This window comes from Phasianus colchicus, chromosome Z, assembly GCF_987193195.1.
Source record: "Phasianus colchicus chromosome Z, bPhaCol1.hap1.1, whole genome shotgun sequence".
NCBI lineage: Eukaryota > Metazoa > Chordata > Aves > Galliformes > Phasianidae > Phasianus > Phasianus colchicus.
In genome coordinates, this window is record NC_143476.1 from 26,272,212 (window position 1) to 26,296,680 (window position 24,469).

Consider the following 24,469-nt stretch of genomic DNA (forward strand, 5'->3'; position numbering starts at 1 on the left):
CTTTCTTTTTCTCCCGCTGTGGTTTTCTCAGAATCTGGATTGTCAATGTTGCCTGATGACGGACTAATGGATGACTGTCATGTTCCAAAAAATGGAGGACTGCAACAGAAGGAAACAAAACAGGGGTGAAACCCACCAACCCGCAGAGAACCGCCAGAATCCCCTTCAGACCATGCCAGCCCCATCACTTTTCCAGGCCAGGAGAAGCACGTGAAACTAAGGGTTCAGCTGGAAGCTACTGCTCAGGATTGCTCCATCTGCCCCAACAATGTTCCTCTGCCCCTGCAACATTTCCTTGTGTGCAGCAGGCCAAGACACAGCTGCACACTACTTAGGCTGTGACCCTGCCCCCAGCCCCAGCACACATAGCGCTGTTCTCACTCACCATTGTAGATTTTATTCCGCTTTCCCTCACTTGGGTTCCAGTAGCTCCACACAAAGCCTAGGTAGAGAGCTCCCATCAGATCCCCACTCCTCAACACGCTCCCAGGAGCACAGACTGCAGTCCAGCCAGCCCACCTGCTTCTGGCCCTGCACCCCAGGCAGTGACGGTGCCTGAGGGAGGACCTGAGTGAGGCACCCATCGGGACTACTGGCATGGGCAGAGTGTACCTGGGGGCTGCAGGGCTGTGCCTTGCTGTCAGGGCAGGGCTCAAAGAGGGACCCAAGGGTTGGGCTCACCAATGAACAAGAGAGCATTTTGTCGCATAGCAGCCTGAGGATCCTTCAGGTACAGCAGGCTCTGCTGTATGTTTTTAGCCACCCTCTCCCTTCTCTGCTGTACCTGTACAAGAACACAAAGGCATGGGGCTTGCAGAGCCTTCCCAGTTGCAGCTGCGGACCCCCCACCAGTGTTCCTTCCCTCAACAAAGGGGCAGAGGTTGTGGAGTTGTCCTTACCAAGCACTCCGTGATCTTCAGCACATCCCTCTTCTCGGCCTGATGCTCGAGCTCCTGCCACTTCAGGAACCTTGCACAAGCGGTAAGGGCTTCCCTGGCAGCCTACAGAGCAACAGATGCTGGGAGATGGCACCACAGAAACAGACCCCAGGAGCTGCAACACTTGCTGCCCTCAACCCCAGACTGCCCTTGAGGTGTCAGCACACTCTTGCCTCTATAATGGCCAGGTCTGAAATTCATACCTGTGCAACACTCGAGATCTCATCACTGCTCCGAAAGAACAAAGGAAGCAGGCCCCTGCGTACTTTCTTCTTCATTTCTCCCTTTTGCCACCACACCACAGCCTCTATCACATCTTTGAAGAGGAGGATGGAAGACTCTCGTACTTCACCTGACACCTGAGGGAGGAGTACAGGAGAACCTCAGCAACTCTCTCTTGTTGCCCATGGTGAGCACAAGAGCAGGTGCGGCTGATGCAAAGCAAGATGCTTCAGAGTCACGTTCTGCATGAACAGGCTGTGAATTCATGAAAATCAATGCAACAGGGTTCCAGCACGCAGTGCCTGTGCCTCAGAGTGCTCCCCCAGCTACCCTACCACGACAAAGAAGAGCTTGGCAAGCATTGGCCAAGGAGGAGACAAGGATGCCCCTTGGCATTGTCTCCAGGGCACACGCTGCCTGCTTAGCCTTCACCTCTTTGTTATGGCACCTGGGGAGAATGCCCGGTGTTGGTAGTATAAGGGCAACTGGAGAGTCTGACACTAACCCTTGGCAGCAGGTGCTTTGCACAGTGGTCGGACTGGGCCACAACACAGGGGCCTCGCATCGCCAACAACAACCAAGCTGCCAGGGATGAGGCCTGCTGGGCTGCAGAGCCCAGAAGACATCCCATGAGAGCCCAGAAGAGCAAAGAGAGAAGAACGCATTCCAGCCAAGCACCCATCTGCAGAGCTCAGCCTTCCACAGCAGACTTACATGATTAAATAGATACAGGAGCTTGCCAGCCAGCTCCAGAGCAATGGGACGCGCCTCCATCTTCCCCAGATGATTCATGATGTTTTTGAAGATAGTCAGCGCATTAAGAGTGACGTGCGCATTGCCAAACTGCAGGGTCTCCATGATGTCTGGCAGCAGGGCCTGTATTTCTCTTGCCTGTACAAAACACACAATTTCCTTTTCATCAAGAGAGAGCAATGGCCACCCTGGCCTAAGAGCCCTGATTTCAGAGCACACGCCTTGCTCTCTGGCAGCTGCCACAGGAATGGCAGCATTAGACTCTGGGCAGGTGGTGGCCATGGGCACACTGATACGGACATAGGGAGACAGGAGAAGGAAAGTCGGAGAGCATGGTCTCTGTGTCCCACCCCCTTTTACAACAGGCCCCCAAATAACCCATCTGGAAAGCTCCCCGGGTAGCCACCAGGCCCCACCATGGCCATCATTCGCACTCTTGAGTCTCGGGCAAGGTCAAGTCACAGTACTGCCCACCGCCCCAGCACCAGGCTGCCAATAGTGTTTTCATTTGACTAGGGCCTGCTCACCGTCTCAGGTCTCTCTGACAGAAGCACAAGGCCTCTGAGCACCAGCCAGAGTAGTGGCAAGCTTTCAATCTTCAGAAACATCTGGAAGAGGTCTGGGTTACATAACTCTTGCAGGATCTCTTCAGTGGGGCACATCACCTGAAACCAACACAGCAGTGAGAACCAGCAGGACCCAGCCCCTGCACCCTGCAGCTTCTGGCTTCTGTGGGAGGAGAGCGAGGTGCCTTGTCCAGTAACTCACAGCCATGCAAAGTAGGCCAAAATCCACTGCGGTGATGCTAAAGATCATGCACAGCTGTTGGTCCTGAAAAACACGGCACAGTTCTTGCAAGTGCATTCCTGAAGTCACTGTTGGAGCTAGCACTCTCTTCCAGATGTCCAGAGTAGTGCTGCAAATAAAGAGCAATGCTCTATCAGCAGGGCTGCCTCAGCCCCAGCGCCATGACTCAGGCAGCCCAGGTAGCCCACAGGCTGTGCTGCAGCCCTGGCCCTGCCATCCTGCGTCCTCTGGATGGGGGCTCCGCACTGCCTTGGTTGGCGTTGACTGCTGCAGCCCTGACTGGTCCACCAGCACTGGAAAGCACAGTGGAATGGAGGGCCTGTTCCTCCAGGATGTCCTGCAGCTTTGCGTGGCGCTGGCAGCCAGAGCATCTCTGAACCCTGCTCTTCACAGGAAGAAGACCACGGGGCTATCAGGGCAGATACCTGTCATTCTGTGGAAGATGGAGCAACACAGCCGTCAGCACATCTCTGGGAAAAAGGTTGGTCAGCATATTCAGCAATGAGAAGAGAGTCTGCTGAAGTGACGCAAGCCTTCTTTTCAGGTTTCTATGGATGGACTGAAGAATCTCGGGCACCTGTTGGGAGAACACAGGAAGAGTATTGCCACAACTGTACTACAGCCAGTTGCCCCGCTGCCAATGATACTTCTGCCCCTCCCATTGTTCTGTGCTGGCTTAAAATGGCTTCAGATGCCCAAGAGCTGTGGAGAGCAGGCCATGTCACTAGCATGGCTGATGCAAAGGGAGGTGCTTCAGAGGCATACTCTGCACAGATGTGTTGTGTGTTCATGCAAAGGAATGCAACAAGTGTCAATCACGGGCTGTCTGTGCCTCAGAGTATTCCCCTGCCACCCTTAATGGTCAAAGCAGAGCTCCCCAGGCACTGGGACAAGGAGGAAACAGGGCTGGCCCTCAGCAGTGCCTCTGGGGCACACGCTGCCTGCTTAGCCTCCACCTCCCTGCTGTGGCACCTGGGCAGAATACCTGGTGCTGGCAGCAAAGGGAGCCATGGAGCGTCTGAAAGTAACCCTTGGCAGCAGATGGATGCTCTGCTGCACAGAACCCGAGCAAGTTCCCAGTACAGGGTCCTCACATCACTAAGAATAACGAAGCTGGTAGGGACAAGGCCCGCTTCTCCTGCCCCTCTGAGCAGCCACAGCCTCTTGCTCTCATGCCTCTGAAAAGCAATTGACCTGCAGGAGCTGGCACAAAATTGGCACCAGATGTGTGTGGCCACAGGCACTTCTCCTCTCAGGTCCTGCGGCCTCCTCAGGCTGTACAGAGGCAATGGCTCACCCTGGTCCCCCATCCATGACCCCGACTCTACCCCTACCCTTTCCCAGCTTCCCATTCTGGGCGGCAAGGCATGGGAAGCAGGGAACTGGTGAAAAAGAGCCCTGAAGGAAAGCACGGTGCATTGTTTGGTAACTCACAGTCAGGCGAAGGAGGCCCAAGTCTCCTGTGGGAATCCCGCAGATTTCTTCCTCCATGAGCACAGTGCACAGCACATCTAAAACGTTCTCTGATGACTTTGGGCAGTAAATCATGTTCTTCCAGATACGCAGAGTGCTGCAAACGAAGAGCAATACTCTGTCAGCAGGGCTGCCTCAGCCACAGCACCATGGCTCAGGAAGTCCTGGTAGGCCACAGGCTGTGCTGTAGCCTTGGCCCTGCTGCTCCTCGTGCTTTTGGAGGCCTGGGGGCCCAGCCTGGGCAAGCAGGAAGGGCTGAGATGGCCTTCCCAGAGGGGCGAGGCAGGAGCGTGATGGAAGCCCCGGGCTGCCTTGGTCGGTATTGGCTGCTGCAGCCCTGACTGGCCCACCAGCGCTGGAAAGCACAGTGGAAGCTCGTCAAGGATGCCCTGCAGCTCTGCGTGGCTCTGGCAGCCAAAGCATCTCTGAGCCCTGCACTTCACAGGAAGAAGACCGCGGGGGCTGTCAGGGCTGGTACCTGTCATTCGGTGGAAGGTAGATCAACACACTCATCAGCACATCCCTGGGAAACTGGTAGGCCAGTATTTCCAGCACTGAGAAGAGTGTCTGTTGAACTGATGTGCTGCTGCTTTTCATGTGCCTGTGGATGAAGCTCATAATCACCGGCACCTGTTCAGAGGACACAGGGAGATTGCTGCTGCCACTGTACTGCAGCCATTTGTCCCGCTGCCAAAGACATTACTGCCCTTCCCACTGCTTTTGCTGGCTTGAAGTGCCTTCAGATGCACATAATCTACAGAGGGCAGGGCAGGGCACGGTAATCTAGCCTTGGACTGCTTACATCCATCAGCCAGCTGCTAGGCTGACTCAGAACCATATCCAGTATAATTTCGGACCACTCATCGTCCTCAACAGCGCAGTCTTCAGTGGTCTTTTCAAGGGCCATGAGGACGATGTCTGTTCTCTGAGAAGGTTGGAGGTGTTTTCCAAATGGCTACAGTAGAAAGGAAAAAGAGAGGGAGGACATGTCAAATTGAGTGAGAGACTGTGGTCTGGAGGGGGAAGGCCCGAGCAAAAGGAAGGATGAAGACCCTTGCTTCAGGGCAGAAACATGCTGAGGGCTCCCAGCTGTGCCCAAGCTTGTCTTGCATGTACCCCTGAGCTGCAGGCTGCTCTGGGATGCAGAGAACAGGAGATAGCCTGGCTGGAAAGTTCCTGGCTCCTTACCTCCTGACAGAAACCATAAAGCTTCCAGATCTGCTCCATGGCCCTCTCACGCACAGTTTTTGTCTGGGAGCGGGTGAAGGGCAGCAGCACCTGTGGGGAGAGGAGCTGCTGGTTTGCCTGGGAGCTGCGGATGCCGCCTCCAGCAGAAGCAGCTCTGCTGAGCTCCCGGCTGGAATCACAGCATCTGTCCGGGCTTCCCCCCTGAACTAGAGCCCAGCCCTTCTCAGGCCTTCTACAGCCTCCACAATACAGACCTCCAAGATGTTCTGCAGCTCCTCTCCATTGGAGGTACGATGGTTGACCAGCAGAACCTGCAGCATTTTCTCCATAGCACACACGGTCTGTAAAGAGAGCAGCAGGTTGTGAAAGTCTTTCCAAGGGCCCTCTCACCGCGAGGAAACTGCTGTGAGTCCCTTTGACTACCAAGGAAGGACATCCGCAGATTGACGCACAGCCTGAGAGAGGCCCCATGGCAGCAAAGCTGCTGTGTGCAGACCAGGCTGTGAATGCTGCATGTTGCCAGGCCCGCGGCAAGAGTGGGAGAGAAACAGTGGGGGAAGCGAGGCCAAGACCCTGACTGCAAGGATCTTTAGTAATCTCTGCACGTGAAAAATCCAGAGGCACGGGCACTACAGTAGATCACCCAGTACGTACATGATTGTAAAGGCAGATGTTCAGGTCCTCTTTTGGAGGAAGGCAGAAGATGGCTTTGAAGCACACGTGTGAAAGAGGTATTATTTCTTCCTCCGAAATTGCCTGCATTTCACTGGAAATAGAGAGACCTTGATGTTGGGAGCAGCGCTTTGATGTTGGTCCCCCCCTGGGCAAGGCTCCCTAGAAGGGATGTGGAGCCCTGCTGAGAGGCACCTCCTCCACGGGACTGGCCTGGGCTGGAGGACAGTCCTGATGCCTCCTGCTTTGGGACAAGAGCCAAGACTGTGCAGGGAGCTTCACGGCTTCCTCCAACCTCTGCTGAAGCCCATAGCAGGGCAGAGCTGAGGGCTACCCTGCCCACGTGGGGATGCTTCCCAGCTAAGATCAGAGCCAGCAGGACTGTGCCCTGGGGATGTGTGGGAAAAACCGGGGCTGGGCTGGTACCTCAAGGCGGCGATTGCAAGCATGGCTTGGTACCGCACTGCTGTGCACAGCTGGTCCGTGGGCTCATTTTCCAGCAGCTCCTGTAGAGTACAACCAGGATGAGACCTAGCAGTCACCAGCACCCAGCACCAGCAGACTTGGCGGCCGGTCAGCAAGTGCCGGAGGAGCCCCAGTGCCTCCAGCCCAGCACCAGAACGCAAAGGCACCCTGCATCCCACTGCTGAGATCTCAGCAGCACTCATAGTCCCCTGCCCACCCCTGCCTCACAGGCTGCCAGTCCCTGGACAGCTCTGCCCTCTCCCACAACCCCTTATGTTGTCCCCTCACCTTGACTTTCTCTGCCAAGTTCTTCTCACGGCAGAAAATAGCCAGGCTCTCACACAAGCCCTTCTTTTTGCTGATTCTGCAGATGCTGCAGATGCTCTCCAGAAACATCATCTTGAGCATCTCCTCCTGGCCACCACAGAGAGACAAGGAGAGAGCGTGAGCTGGGAGAGCTGTGTCCGGCAGCCCCGGAGCATTACAGGGTGTGGAGCAGTGTGGGATGCCTGGAGGGCAGCAGCTCTGTCCAGCCAGTGGCCCTCCTGCAGCCTGAAGGCAGAGCCACAGGGACCATCCAGAGATGCAGGCACAGCTGAGATGTTACCTTTTCTGTACTCCTGAGGAAGTGTTCTATGATATCTATGGCTTCCTTCTCCTCTGTCTCTTCATTCTCCTCCTCTCCATAGAGAGACAGGCTGTCAGCATCTAACGAAGAAGCAGAGTGAGCAGTGCTGTAGAGGGATCGAAGGCAGTCACAAACAGAGGAGGGAGCTCTGCCCTCTCCAGGCTTGTGCCTGCTTGCCTGGCACAGTCTGCCCATGGCTGCCTGAACACAGGGCGCTTGCTACCCCAGCCCACCCTGCTGGGGACCCTCACTCACCGCCATGCAGCGACTGCACCTCGGTCACCTCGTAGGGCTCCGGTGGAGGCCTCTCCTCGGGAGCCCCACTCTCTGCCCAGGCCACCCTCGGGCGGCTGGGGGGTCTCTCCTCCATCCTGTGGGATGAGGGCTGATGGTGGGGAATGGGCAGACACGGGGCTGCCAGGGGTTGAGGAAACGATGTGGGCTGCGCTCGGGGGCGCAGATAGGAGGAGTGCCAAACAGAACAAATGATTTTACAGAGTGGTGCACTAAGAACAAATCAGGATGAGTGGTAGGAAGGACTATAGCACAAAGACATAGAGCAAGGACTTCTGTTACCACCTGGAAAGGAGAATTCATCAAAATGTTGCCCATCCAATGCAGCGTGTCCTGTGTTTGCTTGTTTGGTACATTGTGAAGCTCCATATACTTCTGATGGCAGTCTTCTTTGCTCTGGCAGTCACAGCTACAGCCAGAGCAACTTTATCCTCTTTATACTTTATGGCCAAGCAAATGCCATCTGTGTGTAAATGCCTGAGTGTTTGTCACGTGGGTGGATTGTGCCATCTACAATTCCTTGTTCTCTAGCATCTCCTGCTTTGTACTCCTTTACCAGTGCTGTAGCGTTCTAACTCAGTCCCTCCTTCCTCTGTTCTTGTGTGCAGGGACCCTCCCACCACAGTTCCAATTCAGTCTGTACGAGAAATTTCCTCTGGTGACTCTCTTCTCCCCATACCTTGAGGGAGAAGAGAGTTTCTGCTGCATTTTTGTGGCATTGTCATTATTCATGTTATGATCACTGTACGAGTTAAATGTCAGCAGAGAAGATTCGGAGAATCATTCTGTCCCATTTTGAAATGCAAACCCAAAATCAAAGATCTTTCACTCTGAATTTCAGGGTCTCCAAGGTATAAGAAGAGATGTTTTTTTCCCCTTGAAATAAAAACCCATTTGCCTTGTTCCACATGGCAAACTCATGCCCAGGCACACAGCACTACTGAGCAAACAGGAGCTTTGCTTCATCTCTGCACTTCATCTTTGCAAGAAGTTAGGAAAACAATTACTTTCTTACTTCATATCTGTCGAAGGCCCAGCAAAATGAGCAGACCATGAAGCAAGTCTTACTTTGTACACAGAGGGAATAGTGCCCTTGATAGACCTTGAAGATAAGCCTTGGGGTACTTACGAGTGTATGCCAGTTTAAAGACTTTTTTTATTTTCTTTAGTGGAACTGCATGCTGTTGTTGATCGTCCAGCCCTCCAATGGATCTGTATCCCCATGAAAGGCCTATCACCCCTCCAGAGAATCAGTAGCACTTCTCATGGAGTATTGCACTCCCCATGGAGTAAGGCCACCAAACGTGCTGAGGATGCACTCTTGCATTAGACCAGTCCTCTGATTTCCATCTATTCTTGACACCACGAACCTCAGGGAAACAGCCTACACCACCATGGTTCTTCTCATGGGATGCAGCCTCCTTCAGCCCTGCTCCAGCTGCTCCTTTGTGGGCTCCTCCCACAGTTCCCATTTGGAGCTGGCTTGGGAAGGCTCTTCTCCCAGGCTCTCCTCATGGTGGTTCCAGATACAGTCCACTGCTACATAAACCCTGCACATAAGCTCAACACAGGAGGACACTAAGGGAACAGCTTGGTAATTGAAGTTTTAATTAATCATACTTATGATGAAATAGGGAACTGCAGAGCCAGCAACACAGTTCTACAAGCCTAGCCCATCCTGATTTTCTCTGCTGCTGTGAACGTCCCAGAATCTGGATTGTCAGTGTTGCCGGAGAATGGACTAGCGGATGACTGTCATGTTCCAAAGAATGGAGGACTGCAACAGAAGGAAACAAACCAGGGGTGAAACCCAGCAACCTGCAGTGACCCGCCAGCATCTACTTCAGACCATGCCAGCCCCAGCCGCACCCATCACTTTTCCAGGCCAGGATGAGCAGAGTGTACCTGGGGGCTGCAGGGCTGTGCCTTGCTGCCAGGGCAGGGCTCAAAGAGGGACCCAGGGGTTGGGCTCACCAATGAACAAGAGAGTCTCTTGTCACACAGAAGCCTGAGAATCCTTCAGGTACAGGACAGGAGGACAACAACAGGAACGGCTTTTGTAATTGAAGTTCTAGTCAGTCAGACTTATGATGAAAGAATACGGCAGGGCCAGCAACACAGTTCTAGAAGCCTGCGCCATCCTTTCTTTTTCTCCCGCTGTGGTTTTCTCAGAATCTGGATTGTCAATGTTGCCTGATGACGGACTAATGGATGACTGTCATGTTCCATAAAATGGAGGACTGCAACAGAAGGAAACAAAACAGGGGTGAAACCCACCAACCCGCAGAGAACCGCCAGAATCCCCTTCAGACCATGCCAGCCCCATCACTTTTCCAGGCCAGGAGAAGCACGTGAAACTAAGGGTTCAGCTGGAAGCTACTGCTCAGGATTGCTCCATCTGCCCCAACAATGTTCCTCTGCCCCTGCAACATTTCCTTGTGTGCAGCAGGCCAAGACACAGCTGCACACTACTTAGGCTGTGACCCTGCCCCCAGCCCCAGCACACATAGCGCTGTTCTCACTCACCATTGTAGATTTTATTCCGCTTTCCCTCACTTGGGTTCCAGTAGCTCCACACAAAGCCTAGGTAGAGAGCTCCCATCAGATCCCCACTCCTCAACACGCTCCCAGGAGCACAGACTGCAGTCCAGCCAGCCCACCTGCTTCTGGCCCTGCACCCCAGGCAGTGACGGTGCCTGAGGGAGGACCTGAGTGAGGCACCCATCGGGACTACTGGCATGGGCAGAGTGTACCTGGGGGCTGCAGGGCTGTGCCTTGCTGTCAGGGCAGGGCTCAAAGAGGGACCCAAGGGTTGGGCTCACCAATGAACAAGAGAGCATTTTGTCGCATAGCAGCCTGAGGATCCTTCAGGTACAGCAGGCTCTGCTGTATGTTTTTAGCCACCCTCTCCCTTCTCTGCTGTACCTGTACAAGAACACAAAGGCATGGGGCTTGCAGAGCCTTCCCAGTTGCAGCTGCGGACCCCCCACCAGTGTTCCTTCCCTCAACAAAGGGGCAGAGGTTGTGGAGTTGTCCTTACCAAGCACTCCGTGATCTTCAGCACATCCCTCTTCTCGGCCTGATGCTCGAGCTCCTGCCACTTCAGGAACCTTGCACAAGCGGTAAGGGCTTCCCTGGCAGCCTACAGAGCAACAGATGCTGGGAGATGGCACCACAGAAACAGACCCCAGGAGCTGCAACACTTGCTGCCCTCAACCCCAGACTGCCCTTGAGGTGTCAGCACACTCTTGCCTCTATAATGGCCAGGTCTGAAATTCATACCTGTGCAACACTCGAGATCTCATCACTGCTCCGAAAGAACAAAGGAAGCAGGCCCCTGCGTACTTTCTTCTTCATTTCTCCCTTTTGCCACCACACCACAGCCTCTATCACATCTTTGAAGAGGAGGATGGAAGACTCTCGTACTTCACCTGACACCTGAGGGAGGAGTACAGGAGAACCTCAGCAACTCTCTCTTGTTGCCCATGGTGAGCACAAGAGCAGGTGCGGCTGATGCAAAGCAAGATGCTTCAGAGTCACGTTCTGCATGAACAGGCTGTGAATTCATGAAAATCAATGCAACAGGGTTCCAGCACGCAGTGCCTGTGCCTCAGAGTGCTCCCCCAGCTACCCTACCACGACAAAGAAGAGCTTGGCAAGCATTGGCCAAGGAGGAGACAAGGATGCCCCTTGGCATTGTCTCCAGGGCACACGCTGCCTGCTTAGCCTTCACCTCTTTGTTATGGCACCTGGGGAGAATGCCCGGTGTTGGTAGTATAAGGGCAACTGGAGAGTCTGACACTAACCCTTGGCAGCAGGTGCTTTGCACAGTGGTCGGACTGGGCCACAACACAGGGGCCTCGCATCGCCAACAACAACCAAGCTGCCAGGGATGAGGCCTGCTGGGCTGCAGAGCCCAGAAGACATCCCATGAGAGCCCAGAAGAGCAAAGAGAGAAGAACGCATTCCAGCCAAGCACCCATCTGCAGAGCTCAGCCTTCCACAGCAGACTTACATGATTAAATAGATACAGGAGCTTGCCAGCCAGCTCCAGAGCAATGGGACGCGCCTCCATCTTCCCCAGATGATTCATGATGTTTTTGAAGATAGTCAGCGCATTAAGAGTGACGTGCGCATTGCCAAACTGCAGGGTCTCCATGATGTCTGGCAGCAGGGCCTGTATTTCTCTTGCCTGTACAAAACACACAATTTCCTTTTCATCAAGAGAGAGCAATGGCCACCCTGGCCTAAGAGCCCTGATTTCAGAGCACACGCCTTGCTCTCTGGCAGCTGCCACAGGAATGGCAGCATTAGACTCTGGGCAGGTGGTGGCCATGGGCACACTGATACGGACATAGGGAGACAGGAGAAGGAAAGTCGGAGAGCATGGTCTCTGTGTCCCACCCCCTTTTACAACAGGCCCCCAAATAACCCATCTGGAAAGCTCCCCGGGTAGCCACCAGGCCCCACCATGGCCATCATTCGCACTCTTGAGTCTCGGGCAAGGTCAAGTCACAGTACTGCCCACCGCCCCAGCACCAGGCTGCCAATAGTGTTTTCATTTGACTAGGGCCTGCTCACCGTCTCAGGTCTCTCTGACAGAAGCACAAGGCCTCTGAGCACCAGCCAGAGTAGTGGCAAGCTTTCAATCTTCAGAAACATCTGGAAGAGGTCTGGGTTACATAACTCTTGCAGGATCTCTTCAGTGGGGCACATCACCTGAAACCAACACAGCAGTGAGAACCAGCAGGACCCAGCCCCTGCACCCTGCAGCTTCTGGCTTCTGTGGGAGGAGAGCAAGGTGCCTTGTCCAGTAACTCACAGCCATGCAAAGTAGGCCAAAATCCACTGCGGTGATGCTAAAGATCATGCACAGCTGTTGGTCCTGAAAAACACGGCACAGTTCTTGCAAGTGCATTCCTGAAGTCACTGTTGGAGCTAGCACTCTCTTCCAGATGTCCAGAGTAGTGCTGCAAATAAAGAGCAATGCTCTATCAGCAGGGCTGCCTCAGCCCCAGCGCCATGACTCAGGCAGCCCAGGTAGCCCACAGGCTGTGCTGCAGCCCTGGCCCTGCCATCCTGCGTCCTCTGGATGGGGGCTCCGCACTGCCTTGGTTGGCGTTGACTGCTGCAGCCCTGACTGGTCCACCAGCACTGGAAAGCACAGTGGAATGGAGGGCCTGTTCCTCCAGGATGTCCTGCAGCTTTGCGTGGCGCTGGCAGCCAGAGCATCTCTGAACCCTGCTCTTCACAGGAAGAAGACCACGGGGCTATCAGGGCAGATACCTGTCATTCTGTGGAAGATGGAGCAACACAGCCGTCAGCACATCTCTGGGAAAAAGGTTGGTCAGCATATTCAGCAATGAGAAGAGAGTCTGCTGAAGTGACGCAAGCCTTCTTTTCAGGTTTCTATGGATGGACTGAAGAATCTCGGGCACCTGTTGGGAGAACACAGGAAGAGTATTGCCACAACTGTACTACAGCCAGTTGCCCCGCTGCCAATGATACTTCTGCCCCTCCCATTGTTCTGTGCTGGCTTAAAATGGCTTCAGATGCCCAAGAGCTGTGGAGAGCAGGCCATGTCACTAGCATGGCTGATGCAAAGGGAGGTGCTTCAGAGGCATACTCTGCACAGATGTGTTGTGTGTTCATGCAAAGGAATGCAACAAGTGTCAATCACGGGCTGTCTGTGCCTCAGAGTATTCCCCTGCCACCCTTAATGGTCAAAGCAGAGCTCCCCAGGCACTGGGACAAGGAGGAAACAGGGCTGGCCCTCAGCAGTGCCTCTGGGGCACACGCTGCCTGCTTAGCCTCCACCTCCCTGCTGTGGCACCTGGGCAGAATACCTGGTGCTGGCAGCAAAGGGAGCCATGGAGCGTCTGAAAGTAACCCTTGGCAGCAGATGGATGCTCTGCTGCACAGAACCCGAGCAAGTTCCCAGTACAGGGTCCTCACATCACTAAGAATAACGAAGCTGGTAGGGACAAGGCCCGCTTCTCCTGCCCCTCTGAGCAGCCACAGCCTCTTGCTCTCATGCCTCTGAAAAGCAATTGACCTGCAGGAGCTGGCACAAAATTGGCACCAGATGTGTGTGGCCACAGGCACTTCTCCTCTCAGGTCCTGCGGCCTCCTCAGGCTGTACAGAGGCAATGGCTCACCCTGGTCCCCCATCCATGACCCCGACTCTACCCCTACCCTTTCCCAGCTTCCCATTCTGGGCGGCAAGGCATGGGAAGCAGGGAACTGGTGAAAAAGAGCCCTGAAGGAAAGCACGGTGCATTGTTTGGTAACTCACAGTCAGGCGAAGGAGGTCCAACTCTGCTGCAGGTATCCCGCACAGGTCCATCTCGAGCACAACATCTAGCACTTCTATGACTCTGTCTGATGACCATGTGGAGGAAAGCATACTCTTCCACATATCCAGAGTAGTGCTGCAAATGAAGAGCAATGCTCTATCAGGAGACTGATGGGAGCCCTGGGCTGTCTTGCTTGGAAGTTGGCTGCTGCAGCCCTGACTGGCCCACCAGTGCTGGAGAGCACTGTGGAATTAAAGGCCTGCTCCTCAGGGATGTCCTGCAGCTTTGTGTGGCTCTGGCAGCCAAAGCATCTTTGAACCCTGCTCTTCACAGGAAGAAGACCACGGGGCTATCAGGGCAGATACCTGTCATTCAGTGGAAGGTGGAGCAACACAGCCGTCAGCGCATTTCTAGGAAAGTGGCTGGCCATCAAATCCAGCAGTAACAAGAGAGTCTGCTGAAATGATTGAGGCTTTTTTTTCAGGTTTCTATGAATGGACTGAAGAATCTCGCGCACCTGTTGGGAGAACACAGGAAGGATATTGCCGCAACTGTACTACAGCCAGTTGCCCTGCTGCCAATGATACTTCTGCCCCTCCCATTGTTCTGTGCTGGCTTAAAATGGCTTCAGATGCCCAAGAGCTGTGGAGAGCAGGCCATGTCACTAGCATGGCTGATGCAAAGGGAGGTGCTTCAGAGGCATACTCTGCACAGATGTGTTGTGTGTTCATGCAAAGGAATGCAACAAGTGTCAATCACGGGCTGTCTGTGCCTCAGAGTATTCCCCTGCCACCCTTAATGGTCAAAGCAGAGCTCCCCAGGCACTGGGACAAGGAGGAAACAGGGCTGGCCCTCAGCAGTGCCTCTGGGGCACACGCTGCCTGCTTAGCCTCCACCTCCCTGCTGTGGCACCTGGGCAGAATACCTGGTGCTGGCAGCAAAGGGAGCCATGGAGCGTCTGAAAGTAACCCTTGGCAGCAGATGGATGCTCTGCTGCACAGAACCCGAGCAAGTTCCCAGTACAGGGTCCTCACATCACTAAGAATAACGAAGCTGGTAGGGACAAGGCCCGCTTCTCCTGCCCCTCTGAGCAGCCACAGCCTCTTGCTCTCATGCCTCTGAAAAGCAATTGACCTGCAGGAGCTGGCACAAAATTGGCACCAGATGTGTGTGGCCACAGGCACTTCTCCTCTCAGGTCCTGCGGCCTCCTCAGGCTGTACAGAGGCAATGGCTCACCCTGGTCCCCCATCCATGACCCCGACTCTACCCCTACCCTTTCCCAGCTTCCCATTCTGGGCGGCAAGGCATGGGAAGCAGGGAACTGGTGAAAAAGAGCCCTGAAGGAAAGCACGGTGCATTGTTTGGTAACTCACAGTCAGGCGAAGGAGGCCCAAGTCTCCTGTGGGAATCCCGCAGATTTCTTCCTCCATGAGCACAGTGCACAGCACATCTAAAACGTTCTCTGATGACTTTGGGCAGTAAATCATGTTCTTCCAGATACGCAGAGTGCTGCAAACGAAGAGCAATACTCTGTCAGCAGGGCTGCCTCAGCCACAGCACCATGGCTCAGGAAGTCCTGGTAGGCCACAGGCTGTGCTGTAGCCTTGGCCCTGCTGCTCCTCGTGCTTTTGGAGGCCTGGGGGCCCAGCCTGGGCAAGCAGGAAGGGCTGAGATGGCCTTCCCAGAGGGGCGAGGCAGGAGCGTGATGGAAGCCCCGGGCTGCCTTGGTCGGTATTGGCTGCTGCAGCCCTGACTGGCCCACCAGCGCTGGAAAGCACAGTGGAAGCTCGTCAAGGATGCCCTGCAGCTCTGCGTGGCTCTGGCAGCCAAAGCATCTCTGAGCCCTGCACTTCACAGGAAGAAGACCGCGGGGGCTGTCAGGGCTGGTACCTGTCATTCGGTGGAAGGTAGATCAACACACTCATCAGCACATCCCTGGGAAACTGGTAGGCCAGTATTTCCAGCACTGAGAAGAGTGTCTGTTGAACTGATGTGCTGCTGCTTTTCATGTGCCTGTGGATGAAGCTCATAATCACCGGCACCTGTTCAGAGGACACAGGGAGATTGCTGCTGCCACTGTACTGCAGCCATTTGTCCCGCTGCCAAAGACATTACTGCCCTTCCCACTGCTTTTGCTGGCTTGAAGTGCCTTCAGATGCACATAATCTACAGAGGGCAGGGCAGGGCACGGTAATCTAGCCTTGGACTGCTTACATCCATCAGCCAGCTGCTAGGCTGACTCAGAACCATATCCAGTATAATTTCGGACCACTCATCGTCCTCAACAGCGCAGTCTTCAGTGGTCTTTTCAAGGGCCATGAGGACGATGTCTGTTCTCTGAGAAGGTTGGAGGTGTTTTCCAAATGGCTACAGTAGAAAGGAAAAAGAGAGGGAGGACATGTCAAATTGAGTGAGAGACTGTGGTCTGGAGGGGGAAGGCCCGAGCAAAAGGAAGGATGAAGACCCTTGCTTCAGGGCAGAAACATGCTGAGGGCTCCCAGCTGTGCCCAAGCTTGTCTTGCATGTACCCCTGAGCTGCAGGCTGCTCTGGGATGCAGAGAACAGGAGATAGCCTGGCTGGAAAGTTCCTGGCTCCTTACCTCCTGACAGAAACCATAAAGCTTCCAGATCTGCTCCATGGCCCTCTCACGCACAGTTTTTGTCTGGGAGCGGGTGAAGGGCAGCAGCACCTGTGGGGAGAGGAGCTGCTGGTTTGCCTGGGAGCTGCGGATGCCGCCTCCAGCAGAAGCAGCTCTGCTGAGCTCCCGGCTGGAATCACAGCATCTGTCCGGGCTTCCCCCCTGAACTAGAGCCCAGCCCTTCTCAGGCCTTCTACAGCCTCCACAATACAGACCTCCAAGATGTTCTGCAGCTCCTCTCCATTGGAGGTACGATGGTTGACCAGCAGAACCTGCAGCATTTTCTCCATAGCACACACGGTCTGTAAAGAGAGCAGCAGGTTGTGAAAGTCTTTCCAAGGGCCCTCTCACCGCGAGGAAACTGCTGTGAGTCCCTTTGACTACCAAGGAAGGACATCCGCAGATTGACGCACAGCCTGAGAGAGGCCCCATGGCAGCAAAGCTGCTGTGTGCAGACCAGGCTGTGAATGCTGCATGTTGCCAGGCCCGCGGCAAGAGTGGGAGAGAAACAGTGGGGGAAGCGAGGCCAAGACCCTGACTGCAAGGATCTTTAGTAATCTCTGCACGTGAAAAATCCAGAGGCACGGGCACTACAGTAGATCACCCAGTACGTACATGATTGTAAAGGCAGATGTTCAGGTCCTCTTTTGGAGGAAGGCAGAAGATGGCTTTGAAGCACACGTGTGAAAGAGGTATTATTTCTTCCTCCGAAATTGCCTGCATTTCACTGGAAATAGAGAGACCTTGATGTTGGGAGCAGCGCTTTGATGTTGGTCCCCCCCTGGGCAAGGCTCCCTAGAAGGGATGTGGAGCCCTGCTGAGAGGCACCTCCTCCACGGGACTGGCCTGGGCTGGAGGACAGTCCTGATGCCTCCTGCTTTGGGACAAGAGCCAAGACTGTGCAGGGAGCTTCACGGCTTCCTCCAACCTCTGCTGAAGCCCATAGCAGGGCAGAGCTGAGGGCTACCCTGCCCACGTGGGGATGCTTCCCAGCTAAGATCAGAGCCAGCAGGACTGTGCCCTGGGGATGTGTGGGAAAAACCAGGGCTGGGCTGGTACCTCAAGGCGGCGATTGCAAGCATGGCTTGGTACCGCACTGCTGTGCACAGCTGGTCCGTGGGCTCATTTTCCAGCAGCTCCTGTAGAGTACAACCAGGATGAGACCTAGCAGTCACCAGCACCCAGCACCAGCAGACTTGGCGGCCGGTCAGCAAGTGCCGGAGGAGCCCCAGTGCCTCCAGCCCAGCACCAGAATGCAAAGGCACCCTGCATCCCACTGCTGAGATCTCAGCAGCACTCATAGTCCCCTGCCCACCCCTGCCTCACAGGCTGCCAGTCCCTGGACAGCTCTGCCCTCTCCCACAACCCCTTATGTTGTCCCCTCACCTTGACTTTCTCTGCCAAGTTCTTCTCACGGCAGAAAATAGCCAGGCTCTCACACAAGCCCTTCTTTTTGCTGATTCTGCAGATGCTGCAGATGCTCTCCAGAAACATCATCTTGAGCATCTCCTCCTGGCCACCACAGAGAGACAAGGAGAGAGCGTGAGCTGGGAGAGCTGTGTCCGGCAGCCCCGGAGCATTACAGGGTGTGGAGCAGTGTGGGATGCCTGGAGGGCAGCAGCTCTGTCCAGCCAGTGGCCCTCCTGCAGCCTGAAGGCAGAGCCACAGGGACCATCCAGAGATGCAGGCACAGCTGAGATGTTACCTTTTCTGTACTCCTGAGGAAGTGTTCTATGATATCTATGGCTTCCTTCTCCTCTGTCTCTTCATTCTCCTCCTCTCCATAGAGAGACAGGCTGTCAGCATCTAACGAAGAAGCAGAGTGAGCAGTGCTGTAGAGGGATCGAAGACAGTCACAAACAGAGGAGGGAGCTCTGCCCTCTCCAGGCTTGTGCCTGCTTGCCTGGCACAGTCTGCCCATGGCTGCCTGAACACAGGGCGCTTGCTACCCCAGCCCACCCTGCTGGGGACCCTCACTCACCGCCATGCAGCGACTGCACCTCGGTCACCTCGTAGGGCTCCGGTGGAGGCCTCTCCTCGGGAGCCCCACTCTCTGCCCAGGCCACCCTCGGGCGGCTGGGGGGTCTCTCCTCCATCCTGTGGGATGAGGGCTGATGGTGGGGAATGGGCAGACACGGGGCTGCCAGGGGTTGAGGAAACGATGTGGGCTGCGCTCGGGGGCTCCTTGCCAGACCCGCACACTGCTGCCCTGTCACCTCACTGTCCTGCCGGACACTGCAGGTTCTCCAGGTCAGGTCCAGCTATCTCTGGGTGTCACAGGGACAGGTCACAAAGGGGTCCAATTGTGACTCATTGCCCCGCCCGGGCGTGGCTAGCTCAGGGCCCTGGGGTTGAAATGGCATAGACCAAATTCACCCAGCAGGAGGGACGCGTGGGCATGTTTACCCAGAAAGCTTTGGAAGTTGGCCCAAGAGCAGCCATGCTGCCCAGGCTTTCATGCTTTTGCTTTTGTGTGGCCAGAGACAGGCACAGTAGGACAGAGGAGGAAGACAAACACTCGCCGTCAGCTCAGCAGCTGTTTAGCTCACAGGCTTGTGAGTTCCTAGGCATTCACTACTGAATCATAAAAATGTAAATAATGAGTTTCACACAGAAGATACAATCCTGTGCCCTTATTTCTGATTAGATGACAATATACTTTCAGATAATTGGTAACATTGCATCCCAAGAAGGCACTTCCCTGCAGTTTATCAGAAGTAGCTGAAATTAAAGAAGGCAGAAGCTGTTATGTTTCCAAAAATAAACTAGTTAAAAAATTTTAACTCAGCAATTGAGACATCACGTAAATTATTAATTTTACTTTTTTTTTTTCTTCCTTCTCAAGACCGTTTTAAAAAAACAGACGAGGCAAGTGAAAGTCTGAGCCTGATGTATAAATGTACTGCTGAAGATATTATAGGACCAATTCTTGATTTTAACCCACAAGCCCTCCACCTAATCATGCGTTTCCTCAGACACCACTTTTTACAATCTATCCACTTTCTAACATAAAGAGCAACTCCCCCACCCCTCCTACCTTATCCCTCTCTTCTGAAAAGTCTGTAGTCCTCAATCAGGGTATTCCAAGCATGGGATTCATCCCACTATGTTTCCGTGATAGCAATTAGGTCATACTTTCCCAATTGCACCACGCTTTCTAGCTCCTTCTGTTTATTTCCCATACTGCACACATTGGTATAGAGGCATTTCAGCTTAGCTACTGGCCTCGCTGCCTTCTCGGAGGAGCTGTCCCTAATACATCCAGGACAAGTTTGAGGTTTTCCACTACCGCCTTCCAAGGCAGCAACATTCCCACATGCTTCTCTGTCACCCAGTACACCCCCCGCCCCCATCATATCTAGTTTAAAGTCCTGCTAACCAGCCCAGCCAGCTTGCTCCCAAGAATATCTGTAACCCTTCTAGTCAGTCGCCTCCTGTCTGCTGTCAGCATTCCCCCTTTCTGAAGGCTGCATCCCAAACCATAGCACAAGACCGTTCACCAGCATGTCTGTCCTCCTCCTTTTGTGCGGATCCCAGTCACCAACTGAAGACAGAGGAGAACACAACTTGCGCTCCTGATCCCTTCAGCAGTCTTCCCAGAGCCCTGAAGTCCCTTTTGACATTCGAGGAATTCTTTTGCCTTTCATTTCCAGTGTAGAAAACTAGGAACGGATAATGGTAATGGCTTAACCAGGCAATGGATATTCCTAGCAACATCTCTCAGCTGGGCTCCAGCTATGGGACGGGACTGAGCGGCATATCGGGCCCTCGGTTCCCCTCAGAAGGGAGCCTCCTATGATGATAGCCCTTCTTTTTTCCTGACCGATGTTGTAGCACAACAGGGAGCAGACTGACTAGCCTTGGGCAATCTCTCCTGTAAGAACTGACTTTCACTGACATCCACATCCCCCAGTCTCTCCAGCTCCAGAGCCTCATACCTGTTACGTAAGGGCAGCTGGGAAGGTGGGACAGGCTGAGGGGCAGTCTGCTTGTTGCCCCCAACAAACACTGGCTTCCGTCCCTCGCTGTCTCTCAGGTCACCCTTTCCCACCTGACTATGAAAGGGCAGATGATCCCCCACTGCCTGAGGAGCATCTCCCCCACCCCCTTCCTACAGCGACGGCAGAGTGCGGCTCCACCAGTCAATCCCCTTCCCATAAGCCCGGATGCTCCTCAGCCTTTCTACTTCCTCTAGCTCTACCATCAGGCTGAGCAGATCGTCCACCTGCTCACACCACACACAGGTGGTACCCCAGCTGCCCTCCTGTAGCAGTGACAGGGCCAGGCATTCTCTTCAGCCTGAGACATGAACCGCGGCACACATTCATACTTTCAGAGTCTCCACGTCCCTTTTAGCAGCAGCTTGCCACGGTGGGGACCACGGTGAGTCGACAGAACAGCGACCTAAGTGACTTCATAAGCTATGTGCTAAGTGCTGTGTTAAGCCTCCTCCTATGTACCAAGGTGCCTAACTTTGCCTGCCTGCCTACTCACTCTGCCTGCCCGCCGAGCTGCCGGGAGGGAGAGCGCTGTCTTGCTCTTCCTCAGCTTCTTAGAGCTTCTTGGAACTTCTTAGATGCGCTTTTTTGCTGCGATTTGGACCTTCAGAAACGGTCCTTTGTAAAACCCTGCTACCAGGGTGATCCGCTGCGGGTTTGCCCTGAAATGCACTTTTAAAACTGCAGCCGACACTCCTGTCCTCCCACACGCGTCAGCCGTGCTGTCGGGGGCTGGGAGGCGCTGCCTCGCTCTCTATCAGCTTCTTAGAGCTTCTCGGAGCTTCTTAGAAGCGGCTTGTTTGCAGCGATTAGGACCGTCTAAGTACGGTCTTTCGTCGTAAGGGTTCTGCTATGAGGCTGATCCGCTCGGGGTTTGCCCTGAAATGGTGGCTGCCATTTTGATTTTAACGTGATCGTTTGCAGGAGCGGCAAAAATATTTCAGTATGGGAAAAGACAAGTAAACTAAATAAGCCTGCAGAAGTTATTTAGCTCTTTCTCCTAGCAAGAACTTTAGCTGTAATTAAAAGGTTACTGCAAGGCTGAATATATCACAGAATCACAGAATGGCCAGGATTGGATCATGAATCTCCAACCCCCCCGCGCCACAGGCAGGACCACTGACCTCCCCATTTAATACTAGACCAGGCTGCCCAGGGCCTCATCCAGTCTGGCCTTGAACACCTCCAGGGACGAGGCATCCACAACCTCTCTGGGCAGCCTGTTCCAGCACCTCACCACTCTCATAGTAAAAGAACTTTCCCCCTGACATCCCATTTCCCCTTGTCCTGCCATTACCTACCCTTTCAAAGAGTTGATTCCCCTCCTGTTTATAGGCTCCCTTTAGGTAGTGAAAGGCTGCAATGAGGTCACCCCACAGGCTTCTTTTCTCCAGGCTGAACAAACCCAGCTCCCTAAGCCTGCTTTCGTAGGGGATCCTACCTGCACTGATCATCTTTGTGGCCCTTCTCTGGACCCTCTTCAAGAGTTCTCTGTCTTTCTTGTACTGGGGGGTCCAGACCTGGACACAGTACTCCAGATGGGGCCTCACAAGGGCAGAGAAGAGAGGGACAATCACCTTCCTGTCCCTGCTAGCCACCCCTTTTCTGATGGAGCCCAGGATATCATTTGCTTTCCGAGCTGCAAGAGCACACTGCTGGCTCATGTTAAGCTTTTCATCCATCAGGTCTCCCAGGTCCTCCTCTGCAGGGCTGCTCTCAAGGACTGCTCCTTCCAGTCTGTATGGACGCTTGGGATTCTTCCAGCCCAAGTGCAGAACCTTGCACTTTGCTGTGTTGAACCTCATTAGATTCACCTGGCCCACCTGGCCCGCTGCGGGTTTGCGGGTCCTTCTCTACATAGAGAGGCAGGCAGTCAGCATCTTACGTAGTCAGCGTCTAACAGGCCCTCCTGCAGGCTGAAGGCAGAGCCAGAGGGACTATCTTTGTTTCTTGTCTTCACTGTATCTCATATAGACATTAAAATCAAGTTAACTGTTAATACTGATATCTTGGAGGATCCTTCTAAATCTGCAAAATTAGTAGAAACAAATAATGAAAGATATTTTTATGTTACTGAACATATATAAACTCTGGTTCTTTGACTTTTCATGTCCCTGGGTTGGGACAGATTTTCATGTTTTCAGATGACCTACTTATAAACTAGGTTACTATTATTTGTTTATTCATGAATTAGTGTTCAATAACAAGTTTTTCTTGGTATCCACCAAATTTTAGCTTGCTGATGTGGAGAACCTCTAGCCGCAAATAGTCAAAGTCTGTCACACATATAAGTATTAAAAAAATATATCTCTAATAAGAGATTTTGATGATTTTTTAATTATACTTTTATGGGCAGGCCAGTGTTTAATTTTTGTCCATTCCACTCTTTGTCGTTGAACTCAAAGTTAATGAAGGAGAGACTGTTTACCCACTTTGTGAAGCTGTTAGTTATTGTCAGTTTCCACCAATGTGTATTATGGATTACTTATCTTTACATCTCATTAGAAAATCATGAAAAAAAAAATTGAAAATTCAAATATGGAGATATACAATAGGGATGAAAGACTTGGTGTGGTGTGAAAGTAAATGTCTTCTTCAGACGTTTATGTGAAATCTGCTGGGCAGCTGGCTAGATTCTGTAGGACTGGTTTTCCTTAGAAAAATTGGCAAACTCAGCAGGATCTGAAGATCATAGTGTGTTACTGAAACCAGTGGCTTCCTTGTTCTGCCCTGGTATGTTTTACAAAATGCACGTATTTGCAGTAGTGAAACAGCATGCTCATAAATAATCTGGAAAACATTAAAAACACAGAAGTGGCAGGACTGGCCAGAACCAGCAAGTCCGTTCTCGAGTTCCTGCAGACAGCTGGATTTTAATGCTCTATATAAAGCCTTCTGAGAAATAGTTCCCTTCTTCTGTCCTCTCCCTCCCTGCACTATTCTGTAGCTAGTCCCAGGTCTGCATCCCTCAGCACATTAAAATCTTCACAGAATCACAGAGTCACAGAATCACAAGGGTTGGAATGGACCTCAAGAGATCATCAAGTCCAACTCCATGCTAAAGGAGGTTCCCTACGATAGGTCGCATAGGTATGTGTCCAGACCTGACTTGAATATCTCCACAGGAGACCCCACAGCATCTCTGGGCAGCCAGTTCCAGTGCTCCATCATCCTTACCATAAAGAAGTTCTTTTGCATGTTTGTATGGAACTTCCTATGTTCCAATTTTAGATCATTTCTCCTTGTCCTTGCACCACCAAGAAAGCCTGGCCTTTTCCATTTGCTTCCCACTTCCCTTTAGATATTTATAAACGTGTATCAGATCCCCGCTCAGTCTTCTTTTCCCCAGGTTGAACAGACACAGGTTACTCAGCCTTTTCTCATGCAGGAGGTGCTACGGGCTCCTCATCATCTTTGTGGCCCTCTACTCGACTCCTGGAAGATCCTTGTATTTTTTGAACTGGAAAGCCCAGAGCTGGACACAGAATTCTGGTATGTGGCTTCGCCAGGGGAGGATCACCTCCCTTGACCTGCTGGCCATGCTCATTTTAATGTACCCCATGGCACCCCATGGCATCCCAGGCCACAAAGGGACACCGCTGGCTCATGGCCAAGCTTTTGCCCACCAGAACTACCCAAGGCCTACTCTGCAGAGGTCCTCTCCCTAACCTGTTCTGATACATGTGTTAATTGCTCCCCAGGTGCAAGACTGTACATTTGCTTTTGTTAAACCTCATCAGGTTCCTTCCTGCCCAACTCTCCAATCTGTCCAGGTCTTGCTGAATGGCAGCACATTCTTCCAATGTGTCAGCCACGTTGAACTTTGTATCATCAGCAAACATTCTGGGAGTAGACTCTATCCCTTCAGACAAGTCACTGATGAAGATGCTGAAGAAGACCGGACCCAGCACTGATCCCTGGGGAACACCACTAGCTACAGGCCTCCAACCAGAGTCTGTACTTATGATGACAACCATCTGAGCTCTGCCAGTCAGTCCTCAATCCACCTCATCAACGACTCATCTATCCCACACTTTCTAAGTTTCATAACAGGGATTTAATGGGAAATAGTGTCAGATACCTTGCAGAAGTCAA

At 53.2% G+C, this 24,469-nt stretch overlaps 2 protein-coding genes across 3 annotated transcripts; both read right to left on the bottom strand.

Moving 5' to 3' along the window:
- Positions 1 to 6: 6 nt before the first annotated feature.
- Positions 7 to 9,043, bottom strand: LOC149912762 (maestro heat-like repeat-containing protein family member 7). 2 transcript variants are annotated; one of them, XM_090132642.1, is made up of 18 exons: positions 7,402 to 9,043; positions 7,126 to 7,226; positions 6,807 to 6,932; positions 6,480 to 6,559; positions 6,036 to 6,147; positions 5,636 to 5,722; positions 5,382 to 5,471; positions 4,996 to 5,148; positions 4,672 to 4,823; positions 4,155 to 4,290; positions 3,146 to 3,297; positions 2,682 to 2,829; positions 2,441 to 2,578; positions 1,875 to 2,051; positions 1,142 to 1,297; positions 900 to 1,001; positions 682 to 784; positions 7 to 442 (listed from the first exon to the last, which is right to left on the bottom strand). In XM_090132642.1, exons 1-18 carry the CDS (start codon positions 7,514 to 7,516, stop codon positions 378 to 380), a joined length of 2,193 nt encoding a protein of 730 aa, XP_089988768.1. In that variant the 5' UTR covers positions 7,517 to 9,043; the 3' UTR covers positions 7 to 377. The 2 variants fall into 2 exon arrangements, 1 of the variants encoding a protein (XP_089988768.1); XR_016462310.1 differs by having other exon boundaries at positions 65 to 99; positions 386 to 784.
- On the bottom strand, positions 9,028 to 18,648 carry LOC116238195 (maestro heat-like repeat-containing protein family member 7). Its single transcript, XM_090132640.1, has 22 exons — positions 18,358 to 18,648; positions 18,082 to 18,182; positions 17,763 to 17,888; positions 17,436 to 17,515; positions 16,992 to 17,103; positions 16,592 to 16,678; positions 16,338 to 16,427; positions 15,952 to 16,104; positions 15,628 to 15,779; positions 15,111 to 15,246; positions 14,102 to 14,253; positions 13,736 to 13,871; positions 12,727 to 12,878; positions 12,263 to 12,410; positions 12,022 to 12,159; positions 11,456 to 11,632; positions 10,723 to 10,878; positions 10,481 to 10,582; positions 10,263 to 10,365; positions 9,967 to 10,023; positions 9,415 to 9,680; positions 9,028 to 9,217 (listed from the first exon to the last, which is right to left on the bottom strand). Exons 1-21 carry the CDS (start codon positions 18,470 to 18,472, stop codon positions 9,526 to 9,528), a joined length of 2,628 nt encoding a protein of 875 aa, XP_089988766.1. The 5' UTR covers positions 18,473 to 18,648; the 3' UTR covers positions 9,028 to 9,217; positions 9,415 to 9,525.
- Positions 18,649 to 24,469: the final 5,821 nt, after the last annotated feature.

Coding starts and splice junctions, on each gene's coding strand:
- LOC149912762 (XM_090132642.1), bottom strand. CDS start 7,516: ATGGAGGAGAGACCCCCCAGCCGCCCGAGGGTGGCCTGGGCAGAGAGT. Junction 7,227..7,401: donor GGTGCAGTCGCTGCATGGCG/GTGAGTGAGGGT, acceptor CTTCTTCGTTAG/ATGCTGACAGCCTGTCTCTC. Junction 2,830..3,145: donor CATCTTCCACAGAATGACAG/GTATCTGCCCTG, acceptor CTTTATTTGCAG/CACTACTCTGGACATCTGGA.
- LOC116238195 (XM_090132640.1), bottom strand. CDS start 18,472: ATGGAGGAGAGACCCCCCAGCCGCCCGAGGGTGGCCTGGGCAGAGAGT. Junction 17,104..17,435: donor CTTGCAATCGCCGCCTTGAG/GTACCAGCCCAG, acceptor CTCTATTTCCAG/TGAAATGCAGGCAATTTCGG. Junction 15,247..15,627: donor TACCTTCCACCGAATGACAG/GTACCAGCCCTG, acceptor CTTCGTTTGCAG/CACTCTGCGTATCTGGAAGA.